Source organism: Micromys minutus (genome assembly GCF_963924665.1).
Source record: "Micromys minutus genome assembly, chromosome: 1".
In the NCBI taxonomy this organism is placed as follows: domain Eukaryota; kingdom Metazoa; phylum Chordata; class Mammalia; order Rodentia; family Muridae; genus Micromys; species Micromys minutus.
In genome coordinates, this window is record NC_137969.1 from 171194318 (window position 1) to 171207439 (window position 13122).

General features: G+C 46.3%; 1 protein-coding gene across 2 annotated transcripts in view; it reads left to right on the top strand.

Moving 5' to 3' along the window:
- Positions 1-1921: 1921 nt before the first annotated feature.
- Positions 1922-13122, top strand: part of MBOAT2 (membrane bound glycerophospholipid O-acyltransferase 2) — a 124258-nt gene continuing 113057 nt past the window's right edge. For both annotated transcript variants that reach the window (XM_080916037.1, XM_080916038.1), the window contains exon 1: positions 1922-2053. In XM_080916037.1, coding sequence (XP_080772163.1) covers positions 1979-2053 — 75 coding nt within the window. In that variant the 5' untranslated portion in view covers positions 1922-1978. The remainder of the gene's footprint in view (positions 2054-13122) is intronic.

Consider the following 13122-nt stretch of genomic DNA (forward strand, 5'->3'; position numbering starts at 1 on the left):
CATTTTGATTGCAGTCCTCTTCTGACTTTCCACCACTACTTCTGCCTGCTTTCCTTAGGGCCAGGGGTGACAGGTTAAAACCCGAGTCAGGTCTCTATTAAAGGAGTCACCCCAATAGAAACTATGTCCTGTCTTTTTCTAGGATCTTATGCTGCCTACTTTAGGTTGTAATATGTTTCTAACACCCACTTTTTAAGGTTTTAAAATGGTATGTTCAGCCACCTGTACATTTCCTCTACACTTCCCTAAAGTGGAGGAAAGAGAGAGACAGAAACAGACAGACAGAAAGCGGTCCACCCTCCAGGGTTATATTGATACAGAGGCCCTGACTTGGGGCTATTTTAGCAAGTAGATTACTGGGCAGGTTTGATTTCTAATTGTTCCCAACTAGCTGGAACACAATATTAAGAGTGAAAGACCTCATTAAAAAAAAAATTCTTTTTCCTTCCCATCCTCTATCTTCTGTGAACTAAAAAGCTACATCACTAGGACTCAGTTGTCCACCCGGAGAATATTAGAATATCCCAGTCCTTTTTCACAGACAGCTGAGTCCACAGCCAGCCTTCCTGAAGCACTATTTGTGCTCTTATTACTGAAGACTCTAGAATGGTCCTTAAGGAAGTGGTGTACCTAGTAGCTGATGGTTACTCTGGAGCGGGTGTTAAGCTTGAGAGTGAAGAGGGCCTTGTCTTTAAGAGGTCAGAACTGGGGCTAAGTTAGTTGGATCTCACCCCTCCCCTCCTACAAACACCACACACTGTCATTTAGCTCTTGGTTAAGTTATGTAATTTTTCTGAAATTCAATTTCCTTGCTAGATTGAGAATGGTTACAATACCTGCCTCACATGGTTGTTGGGGGACTCTGATAAGTCTACCTTTAAAATCAGTGTTTGCAGCACATTTAAGCCTCCCTTAAATATTAAGTTATTTCTATCTCCCAGTTCCAAAGCCTTGGATTTTGAGAGGACGATGCTGGCATTTTCCAGGTGTTGCCCATGGTAAGAAATCACATATTTGTAGGGCCGACACACTAACTGCCCTCCGGGAATGGAAGGTGTGGACCCAGAAGAATTCACATCTGGTAGAGATGCTTAAAGAAGGGATGCTTACCAGCAGCCTTTCCTTTGAGGAGGCGGGGCCTTTCAATGCTGGCCGCCGGCTACCCAGGCTTTCCCTCGGGCGCTGCCCAGGTCCGACCTGTTTCCCTCTCAGCGGGCTGCGCGGTGAGGGCATCAGGCCCAGGTGGGCGGCGGGTGAGGCAGGACCACCCGAATTTCCGCAAGTTTGGGCAGCACGGGAGACAAAGGCACTTTCAGCTTTTGGGTTCTTGAAGAGCGTCTCCCTGAAGCTCCCAGCCCCCTAGCTTTGTTCTCAACTTCCCCCGGCGCTGCAACCCTCCAAATCCCCCCTTTGTCTGGCCGCCACCCCGAGCCCCTTTGTTGTCCACCGTCACTGCCAGTGAGGGGTGGGGACGGCGCCCACCATTCCTGAGAAAGGAAGTAAGCAGAGGCGGAGGCAAAGCCGCCCTCACACGCCCCCACCAGCGTGCTGGACTCTCGACCGCCCTCGAGCGACAGCCCAGGTCGAGCCTCGGCCCCTCTCCGGGGTCCACAGCACGGGGGAGGGGCGCGGCGAGACCAGCGTTCTCTGATTGGCTGCGGAAGTCGGGGCTCCGTGACGCCATTGGACGGCGGGGCTGTCTGGCGCGCGAGTGCGCGAGGTGGGGAGGGGGCGCTGGAAGCTGCTGGAAATCGGGCGGCCAGGCGGCGTGAAGGAGCCGCTGGGGTGGGTGGGCGGGGCGACATGCAGTAGGCGGGGTGTAGAGGCTCCGCCCACTGCCCCTCCCCGCGCGGCTGCTCCGACCGCGGGCGGCCGAGGGGCGGGCGCGCCGCTGCATCCCCATCCTTGGCGTAGCTCGACACAGTGCGAGCGAGTGGCGACTGGCCGGAGCGGGCGGGCGCAGAGCCGAGGCCCGGCCATGGCCACCACCAGCACCACGGGCTCCACCCTGCTGCAGCCCCTCAGCAACGCCGTGCAGCTGCCCATCGATCAGGTACCGGCGTCCGGGGCGTCGTGCCCTGGCCGCCTCTGCCGGCCGCGGTGCCACCCGGGCTGGAGCAGGGTGGGGGCTGGGGCCGGGGCTGCTGTGCCCGGCGGGGCGGGGGCGCGCGGCTGGCCTTGTCCCCTCTGCTGTCGCTCCAGCTAGTGTCTCTGTGCCCACCCAGCCTCCCATCGCCGCCCGGGCGGGGGTGGGCGCGGGCGGAGGCTCAGCGACAGCCTGCCGGGGAGGGCTAGACAGACGTGCGCGTGTGCATGCTGTCGCTGCCCGGACACCGGGCGTCAGACCCGGGAGTCCTCGGACCGGTGGACCTTGGGACTGTTGCGGGTTATCGGCGCCAGAGACTGAGGATGGTCTGGGTGCCGAGTGCCCAGGACACGGTGTGAATGGATGAGGCTTAGGCTGTCCTGCACTTGAGGACAGTTTGCATTGAAGTATGGCTCAACAGACGGAGAGGCAACAGTTTGGGGGAAGACAGGTTATGAAGAGAAGTCAACGTGAGTTCATGATGCCAGGGTTTCTGGTGAAAAAGTTGCAGCTGTGGATAGGAGCAGCCATCCTGCCCCCTCACCCTACCCTCAGAGAAGCATTTGACACTAGGGAAGGCTGGCAATTTAAATGAGGCCAGTCGAATTTGATTGTTTAAAGGGCCTCAGGATTACTGAGAAACCAACAGCATTGGGATGGAGAAAGCAGCGCCATTTTTATTGAGCAAAGGAACTTTGGAAGTATGTCCTGAGAGAGGTCTGAGAAAGTTGTTGGTGGGGCATGATTAGATAGTTGGTCTAGCTCCAGGGCTGAAGGTAATTGACTTTAGAAATTGTGCTTTAGAAGTTATTTTTGATCTGGAGGTGTTCGCACATTCTCTAGGATACGGGCTCGATGTCCTCAGCTTGACTAGCTGCTAGTGATGTCTTAAGGTTTTCATTTAGAACACAAAATTCCTCTCTGGACTTAAGCTGGAGGTGACATCTGAGCTTAACACTGTGCTCGATGCTTTGTGCTTCAGTGTTTAACATTATTTACACTGAATTACCTCGAAGGAGGGCTAAACAGTTCTGCCTGGTGTTCAGGTCTGACTTCTTCATTTCACTCGTGACTTTCGATTAATAGTGAAATAATACCTGTTCTGGACACAGCTTAAACAGCAATTGTGGTGTGTGTCATGTTAATAGATTATTACTGCCCCAAGTGGAATGATTCCTTTAATTCACTGAATTAGTCTTTGTTTATTAAAGTTGATGATAGTCAAAGGCTTTGGATGATCTCCGTCCTGTGGAGGAGTCTCACTATTTCCTAAATGGAACTGTGGCACATGACCTTTAGGTGTGTTACATTTCTGACTTAAATAGGTTGTTGCCAGCCTACCAGTGCATGCAGGGCAGGATCTGTCGAAAAATTTTTCTTGCTAATGAGAAACAAAGAGGGTTGGGTTGTACCTTTTTATTCTTTTGGTGAGGCAGATGATTGTGTGTTCTGTCATAGCCCTATTATACTGATACTTTAAAACTTATATAAAGGATCATAACTTTTAAAAGTAATCTAATATCAAATAATTTCCTTTAAACAACTCAGCAATCCAGAGAAAGTTCATTGTGGAATTGAGCAGGAGATCAAGGGAAGTGAAGACTGACTTTTCTTTATCAGCCAGAGGTCTTGGCTAGTTTCTTAGATACTCCTCCTCTTCTGGGGAACACTGGAAGTCTGTAGAGCACTGAGTTTATATGGCCATTTGTGTAATACAATTCTTTGCTCTGTGGTAAGCAACTCTTAAGAATATTATATGATTAAAAAAACCCCCAAAACTCTTTACACTAAAAAAAAAAAAAAAAAAAAAAAGATATTGGGATTAATCCAAACATTCTGTACTTATCTTAGCAATAATTATTTCTGTGAAATACCAAAGGATCTTCATAATGATGCTCTTGGAGTAATTAACATTGTAAAATTAGGCATTTTTAGAATTAAGCCAATCAGAAATGTTTTATAGCACGTGAACAGTTGAATCCGTGTTGAAAGAAAGCCTAAGACTTGGCTGTAGTCAAATGATGTAATTCCATAGTAAAGAAAAAAGAAGCCAGGAAGTGAAAAACTATAACTTGCTGTGTATTCGTGTGGTGTGTGCCAATTTACAGTGTTTAGAGAAATTAGGAAATTATAAAAGCAGCTGTTTTAGGAAGCAATAAAATGTGAACTTTTTACTATTGTGTTGACTTGGCACAGGCAGGACCTAATGCCCTTGCTGCTGAAGTAGCAGGAGGAAGAAATGTGTTGTCAGGCTAAGGAACTGAAGACCTTGCCTTAGGCTTCCGAATCGTTATCTTTACTAAGAATTATGGCATGACCTTGAGGTGCTGAAGTGTGTACATTAGTCCTTAAAGCCTGAAATAATGCTATCTGGGAGGGCGTGAGATCTTTTAAGACAAGAAGTACCTGGCCCCCGTGCTCTTTAGGCTTGCCAAGTGACTTCATTTCTAGTATAATTCTGGATGTCCGATGACGGAATGTGTGGAGGGTGTGTTTGAGAGAGGAACCATCTTGAGGACCAGTTGGGTCAAAGAAAAGGAGCAATTGTGTGGGTCCCAGGAGAGATCAGGTGTCTTCATATCACGGGGCTTCTGTTCCTTATAAGTTGCTGATGTAGGGTTTTAGACTCCAGGGCAAGTACCAAAGTGAAACTAAGAATAATGTCACAATGATCAACCTATATATTTTTTCCTACATTTTCTACCATCTATTGTATTTGCTTTGCCTTACTCTGAGTTATCACGAGATTGCTTTCTAGTTGTGACCCCCCACCCCACTTCTCCCTCCTCACGTCCCATGATGCTGCAATTACTACTGTGGAACTAGTAAATAGCTCGTATGTAAGACTGGTTAGAGATGAGCCATGAACAACACCCTCTTGACACAGGAGTCATTGTTTTATAGATTATGTGCCCAACTCTTGGGACAGGGAGAAACTCATGATGGTGTTTTGAAAGGTTTGAAGGAAGGAGAAAGAAATGGGTGGGGAAGAAAGATTAGACATTACCAAGCCTTCAAAGTCCAATAGTAACTATAACGCCCAACACTTGAGAGTTTGGGAAATGTTTCCGTGTATTCTACATCATTCAATAGGATCCTTACACCTCTGAAAGTCAGAATTCAAACCTGAACTATTTAGTTCATATATATATATATATATATATATATATATATATATATATCCAAGGGAATGATTTTAAGTCTTTGCTTAGACTGTCAGTGTATTTTGTAGTTTTAATGTGGGAGACATACTTTGGATGTATCTTTGTTTTAGAACTGAACCTTTTGGCAGTGAAGGTGAGAAAAGATAAAAACTTTCCAGAGTTTCAAATATTGTTATGCTGGTGATTGTGAGTTGGGATAGGGAACCCAACTTCTGTGTGTGTGTGTGTGTGTGTGTGTATGAATGTATATTATATGTGCATGAAGGTATATGTGTATATGTATATGTGCGTTTGTATGTATTTGCTTATATGCTATGTATGTTTATGTATGTATGTGTGTATATGTATGCATGTGTGTACACACTCATGTGTGTAACAGAGAAAGGAATGGGAAGGCTTAAGAAATCTTTGCTCCTCTTTGGACAGTTTATTTATTGATTTTCTCTTAAGTGTCCTTCCCCCTCACATAGACAACCAAAGAGGTGACATTTTAGGGAAGAGTTAGTTTAAGACTTTTTTTTTTCTTTTCTTTCTTTCTTTCTTTTTTTTTTTTTTTGTGGCCAGAAAAAAAAAAGATTGACCTTATTAAGTCCCCCAACAGGTCTGAACTCTGACTCCATTCATAGATGAAGGAATTGAAAGGAAGGTCTTCTAGATGAACACAATAAGGAAGGAGAGCCGGGCTTGCATGCTCTAGGCTTAGCTCTGATCTGCAGATGGAGCTGAGTTCATCTATCCACCGACGGGCTGACCGCTTTTACACCTGTAAGGGTCCGTCACAAGAACCCGGACACAGTGACAGAATGTTGTGGAAGATTCCTTCCAATCGGGAAGGCATGTGGGCCTGGAATCACCTTGTCCATTGACAGCTTTAGAAATGTCACTTTGTAGAAATGCCACTTCCTACAGTGTGTGTGCGCTGGCTTTAGTTTAAAATACCATGACACTGTGTTTTAAAATGATTAACTGATTAAAAAAAAAAAAAAAAGCCCCAAACTTGGAGGGATATAAATCAAAAGTTAGGGGAAGAAAGTGGGCAGATAATTTGAGGCAGCTTCAGTAGTCAAGACTTGAAGCTGCCCAAAGTTTAACCTAAAGCTAAGGAGGTTTATGCTCTGGAAATGCTGTTAAATGGAGTATCCCCAGATCCTCCTGCCTGGCGCTCTTCATTAACAGGAAGTGCCAGTCTGTGACACTGGCTTGGAGTTCCCTGAGTAGGGTGGAGGCCTTGCTGTGCCCATTGCTTGCTCTTGGGCAGTTACTGTGCCTGCTCATTCGTTCATTTGCCTCTCTCTGTAGTCGTGGCTGTCCTGGATTTCACTCTGTAGACCAGGCTGGCCTCAAACTCACTGACATCCACCTGCCTCCGCCTCCTGATCAAATGTGCCACCACACTGAGCTCTCCTGTGGTTTCTTAAGTCCAGATTTCCTCCTCTGTGAAGTTAGCGTTAATAAGCACTATGCACTCAGATTATCATGAAACAGTATAACAGCCTGGCTCCAGGTTGATGCACAGCTTCTCCTTGATTACGAAACTCTTTACATTTTGTATTTTGATTTTCAGAATTGCATCCTTGGTCTTCAGAACTTTCTTAGGGAAGGAAACGAGGAAGCTTTTGTCAAGTTTTTTTTTTTTTTTTAATTTTAATCTACACAGTGATTGAAGTAGGATTGAATTGGAGTTAAAAGTGTTTTGCTGCCTCCTTATTGCTTCAGAGTTCTTTGTGAGTTAATAATGTCCCTTCTGATGGCCCTGCCTCTCTAGGTGCACACAGTTCTAGTCTCTGTTTATTACGCTGGGGTGTGGCTGACTTACTTGAAGTACTCAAAATAACTCACACAGTTTTCGATTGCAGTCCGGTTTAACAGGTGGGATTCTGCCCAGGATCAAATTTCGTAGTGTTTCTTTCAAAACAGGGCGCATCTGTGAGCCTCAGAAGAGAGATCATTTAATGCTGTTGAGGAATGAAGCCCTCCCTTAGTCACAGTTTAGAGCTTGGGGAAGTTGACGTGTAGAGAGTTAGAATTGCGTACAGGAGATCCAGCGATTAGAATTGTTAATTTATAGGTGTCACCCAGGACACCCCCCCTTCCCATCCCGTCCTAGTGCACCTACATACAGGCCTTTTGCTGATCTCATCTAAAACGACCCATTCCTTATTGGAACCTCAGGAGCATTATAGATTTGGCAGACTGCTGACACGTGCGTTCTGCCTGCTGTTGCATGTATCCATTGGGCTCCGGTAGGAGACAGATTGAACTAGGAAACAAGAGAGACTTACGTGCTTGGAAAGATGTGGTGGGCGTGTGGAAAGCAGCAGGGAACAACATGGTTCCCAGATCAGTTGCACTGTGAGTACAGGGGCAAGAGGAAGGGAGAGGCATCGCCCCAGGAAGAGGGTGGCCGAGGAACTGGGGTTTGGCACGGTGGAAAGAGTTGAGGTCTCTAGCTGAAAGACTCAACCTAGAGTGAGTCTGAGGGGTGGGGGCACCTCCGGCACCTCTCCCTTTCCTCCCATCTTTGGGTCTGCTGCAGAGGATGGGCACAGGGCAGCCGGGAGTGGATCTGCTGCTGAGCTGCTTCTCAGCCCCGAAGACACAGGAGGAGGAGCTTCGACCAGGTGGCTTCACACCTTCTCTTAGTCTCCTTTCCTCCCTACACTGGGGGAGAGTAGTTGAGTCTCCATCTTCCTACAGCCTACTGCTCACTCTTAAGAGCCATTGTCCTCGGGCCCTGTCTCTGACACTAAAGACAAATCCATTGGCAAACTTGGAGAAATGCAGCACTCACCTGTTACTTCCTTGCTTAAACTGTCACAGCTTCCATGTTGCCACCACAGTGCTACAGTGTGGTCTGACCATTTGGGTCCAAATCACTTGGGACTTGTCTTAGTCAGGGTTTCTATTCCTGCACAAACATCATGACCAAGAAGCAAGTTGGGGAGGAAAGGGTTTATTCAGCTTACACTTCCACATTGCTGTTCATCAGCAGAGGAAGTCAGGACTGGAACTCAAGCAGGTCAGGATGCAGGAGCTGATGATGCTGAGGCCATGGAGGGATGTTATTTACTGGCTTGCTTCCCCTGGCTTGCCCAGCCTGCTTTCTTATAGAACCTATGACCACCAAGTCCAGGGATAGCACCACCCACAATGGGCTGGGCCCTTCCCCCATTGATCACTAGTTGAGAAAATACCTTACAGATGGATCTCATGGAGGCATTTCCTCAACTTAGGCTCCTTTCTCTGTGATAACTCCAGCTTGTGTCAGGTTGGCACAAAACCAGCCAGTACAGGACTGTTTCAAAAAAATAGGTGTTCCCTGACTCTTCCCAGTCCTGGAAATGAGGGCCAAGTGATGTCTATTTTGACACCCCCCCCCCAATATTCCCATCCCCACCAGAGGTAGAGATCTGGGTCAAATATTTCAGGTACTTTCTAATACTAAAGGTTATAAAAATACAGCCTATGGGGCTGGAGAGGTGACTTAGTGGCTGAGAGCACATGCTGTACCAGAGGACCTGAGCTAGCTTTCCTGCACATATATCTGGTGACTCAAAACCTGCATAACTTCAGCTCCAGGGGATCCAATATTCTCTTCTGGACTCCACTGGTGCCTATGTGCACATGCCCATACAAAAAAACAAAACAAAACAAAACAAAAACAAACCAAGAAGCAGAGCTTAGGGTATGGCCTAAGGGTAGAAGGCTACCCTAGCATGCAAAAGGCTGTGGGTTTGATCCCCAGAACTGAAAAAAAAAGAGAGAGTGTTTTTAAAGTCTTTAACAAAACAAGGCATAGTTCCCAATGCACAGCGCAGTTTAATGGTTGATAATCATAGGAATATTAAAAATATGATTCACGGTGCATTCTAGGCCATGTGACCCTGACATGGAACAGTATTTTGGCCGAATAGAGTGTGTGTCTTCTTTTGGTCAGTCCTGCCACATTATCTCATGGCTATGTGCAGCTTTATATGTAGAAAGTGCTAGAAGTTTGGTTCTGGTGTCTTTCCTGAATGTGAGGTTTGGGCCTACTGGTCTTCCTGGAGGCCTAGGGAGAGGACATACTCCATTCATTGTCCCTGCATGCTCTGGGAAACACTGACCTAAGGTCAGGCCTACAACCTGTGAAGGATGGTTATTGGAGGCCTCGCCCTCCACAGCACCCATGTGCCCTCCAGCTGGATCCAGAGCTGTGTGTGTGGATGTGGTGAGTGAGTTCAATCCTCACCTGATATGCTAGTACTAGTTCAACTGTGTAAAACTTCAGTTTACTCCATACTACATTTTCATCTTTCTTTTAACTCTTTGCTTTAATGAAATAATTGTTTTTCCTTCCACAAATTCCCTGCATCCTTTTATGTCTGGCAAACCTTTTTAGTATTTATCTAAAGTATTTAGTATTTATCTAAGGCCTGCATCTTCCTGAGGATGCCTTGTGCCCCTTGCTTTTCTTTTAGGCCTCTTGTATATATGTGTAATATCTATTGGTGATACACAAACACTTGAAGTATGTGTGGTGCTTTGTCAGCAGGCTGTGAACATTCCTGGTGGACTGATAACATGGACCCCCTTTTAGAGAGCTGTCTTTCATGGCCCACGGAGCCCCTCTGTAATGAGGCCAATGCCTCAGAAAGTGCCCAGAGAAGAAACACAGCTGTCCTCCGTCTGCCTCTCAGCTCTGGAGCTGTTTCTAATCCTTATCATTTCCATTCTGAGTCCTCCAGGTCTGGCTCTGCCTTCCCAGGCTCCTAGCCCCTGGTTCTCATCAAAGATGGCTTCCTTCTGATTCTAGGAAGCAGGCTTTAGAGGGGTTCTCCTGATCTAGGGGTCTTCAGCATCCTTGTAATCCAAGGCCTCTGTAAATAGCCTTAGGCGAGTCCTAGAATCTGCTCTTGTGGCGCCTGTAACATTTAACTTGGCTTATTCTGTAAGGATAGGACCTCTCCTGCTCAGGACCCTCCTGTGTGGAGGGAGTATGGGCCAAGTGAAATGAAGGCCTTAGACGTCTGTGTGTCTGTACACTTGGCAAGCTGCTTATCTTTGTAAGCTTCAGTGTTCCAGTCCTTTCTCTTTTCTTCAGACCGGTTTCTTTGTGTGGCCTTGGCTGATTTTGAACTCATTCTATAGATAAGGCTGGCCTTGAACTCGAAGACCTGCCCTGCCTTTGCCTCCCAGCAAGGGAATTAAAAGCTTGTGCCACAATGGCCTGGTTCCCCCTCCCCCCACTTAAGACTGAGTCTCATTGTGTAGCCTTGACTGTTCTGGAACGCACTGTGTAGACCAGGTTGGCCTCAGACTCATAAAGATCTGACTGCCTGTGCTGTCTGAATGTTGGGATTTAAGGCATTCACCACCACGCCTGGGTCAGTTTCACTGTCAATAATACAGGGGCACACAGTAGGTTGCATCTAGGAAGAGTGGGTGGGTATCATAGATATAAGCAGGTAAAGCCAAGAGCAAGGGCACGGGCATATTAACTTCCTCAGCTCTCTTTCATGGGGCTTGGGGACCAGGTTTTGACTTCAGTGTAGCCTTTGGAGATTTTAGAACCCTTTAAGCTATCCTTTAGATAAGTGTATGCCAGGCGGCATGCCAGGCCATGTAGTGACTGTTGCACTCACAACACTGCAGCCCAGAGGAAGTGGGCAGGGAGAAGAAGAGTCCCCACCAGGCACAGGCTGGGGTCTTACTGATTGTGTCCAGGACATTCCCAGTAATCTACCACAGCAGCTTCTCTGCCCTCCCCAAAGGGTAGCTCCGCTTCCTGGCTGGAAGCTGCCCTCTGTCTCTGAGAGTATGGACTAGACAGTGTCTTCGTCGTCAGGATTCTTAAGGGGCAGCTCAGAAGATCTCTGTGAGTGGGCATAAGCCCCTTTGACCAATTGTTAAATTTCCTTCCAATAGGAACTAGGGGTTGAAGACAGGCAAAAAACATTGAAGATGAGTTAAGAAAGGAGCCAAGAATAACTATAATTCTGTCATGTTCTCAGCTAAGGGATCGTACTGCTTGGGAAGAGAAGCTTTAGTAACGTGTTAACTTAGGGATTGAGACAAAAGAGGCCTTCATATTGCATAGTTGTCTTTGTAAGGATCATAATACTGTCCCTTCTGGTGTCCCTTGCCTGTATACAGCAAGACTCTCTAAAAGGGCTCCTTTGGGTGTAATGTCCAGGTCCTCTACAACACTTGTTTTTGTCATCCTGTCCTGTCCAGAGCAAACCTAGTGTGGCTAACATCTGCTGAGGTATTGGAAGATGTTTTCAGATCATCCCAAAGGAAACAGACTAACTGGTACCCTTGGGGTGTGGGCAAAGTTCTGCTCAGCCGTTAGGCAGGTGGCTGCCACCAGATTTAACACACACCCTGACCAGCTCTCCTCGTCCTGACATTAGTTTCAGAACTACACATCTGCAGGTGCTCAGTCAGTGATTAAGTAGAACACATCTAATGCAATACTAAGTTTCAGGATACGTGTTTACCTATGGTGAAGTTCTAGATGTTAACTAGGGATAGAAGATTTCTTGACACTAGAATAGGGCAAATTCTGGGGGTTGTTGTTGTGATTGGTGTCCCTGTAAGATGACCAGGTCAAGGGGTTAAATGTAATGGCTCATCCCATTGTCCACTCCCACTTCAAGTACCCAGAGAGCTGACAGGAGTGGGGTTGCCAGTGCACCCGCTTTCCCTAGGCACACATGGCCTGCTGTCTGGAACGATGCATACCAAGCTGGAATAGGACTCCCCTCCCCACTTCAGCTAATGGTTGCCTCAAAGGAATGTTGGCTTGATGCCAACGCTGACTTTTCAAAGGGAAGCTGGAAATTTGGATTTTCAATGGAAGTATGATTTTAAATGTTGGGTAATAATTTTATGTTTCCTCACTTTAAGACCCAAAAATGTATCTAGATCAGATTTAGCTAAATGACTACTTGGAATTACGAGTTTCTGTTACAGTTTATATTGTGAGTCCACTCTGAAGTGTGCTATTGTATCCTGAGGTTTAGAAACTTTGGCAAAGTGGATTAACACTAAAGCAGAGCCAGCAGGACCTCTGGTGACTATTGGGGAGCAGCCCCCATAGGTCACTGTCTTGTAAATCAAACCCTGAGTTGACCCCAGAAAGTTTCCAGTTAAATTGCATTTGGCTGAAATGGTCACTTCTTGGATTTCATCTTGGAAATTAATATCCTACTAAAATGAAGGGCAGATATTGTACCTTGATTATTATTTTTACTCATTTGTAAATCTAGGTGTTTATACTTATTAAGTATTGTCAAAACTACCTCATGGAATAAGGCATTAAAAAATGTGTAGCTAGTGAGAAATTCATGACTATCTGGAAAGGCCTTCGTTGTCTTACAAGCGGTTGTTGGTATTTCTAGTTTTTCTTGAATGTATATTGATTTGGAGCCAGGGGGTTTTTATCACGTGGTAACTTTTCAGGCTTTGGAGTTTAAGTCTAATCCACAGGCTGCTTCACAGTCGAGTGCTAACATGCCTTTTAAATACTGAGTCTGACACAGCTGTTCATAGTAGCTGGATCCCCAGAATAGAAGTGACAGAGATTTTTTGTGTGTGAGGGGAGGGAGGGACACTTGGTACCCTCTGGAGATAGTTGAGGGCTCCTTAGTGGAAAATAACAATCCTGGGGGCTGGTATTGCAGTCCTTCTGTCGTCCTTTGTCCTTAGAGAATACCGTCAAAGCTGCATAAGAATTTGGTATCACAGCCTTGGGCTTTAGCAAGTAGAGATGGTGATATATTCATCAAAGTAGAGAGTGTGGTGTTCAATATTGTTGAGCTGTGTGTCTGCTAAGGTTTTTGACATGTATTGGGGGGGGTTCATTTCTGAAGACTCAGTTTCTTTTTT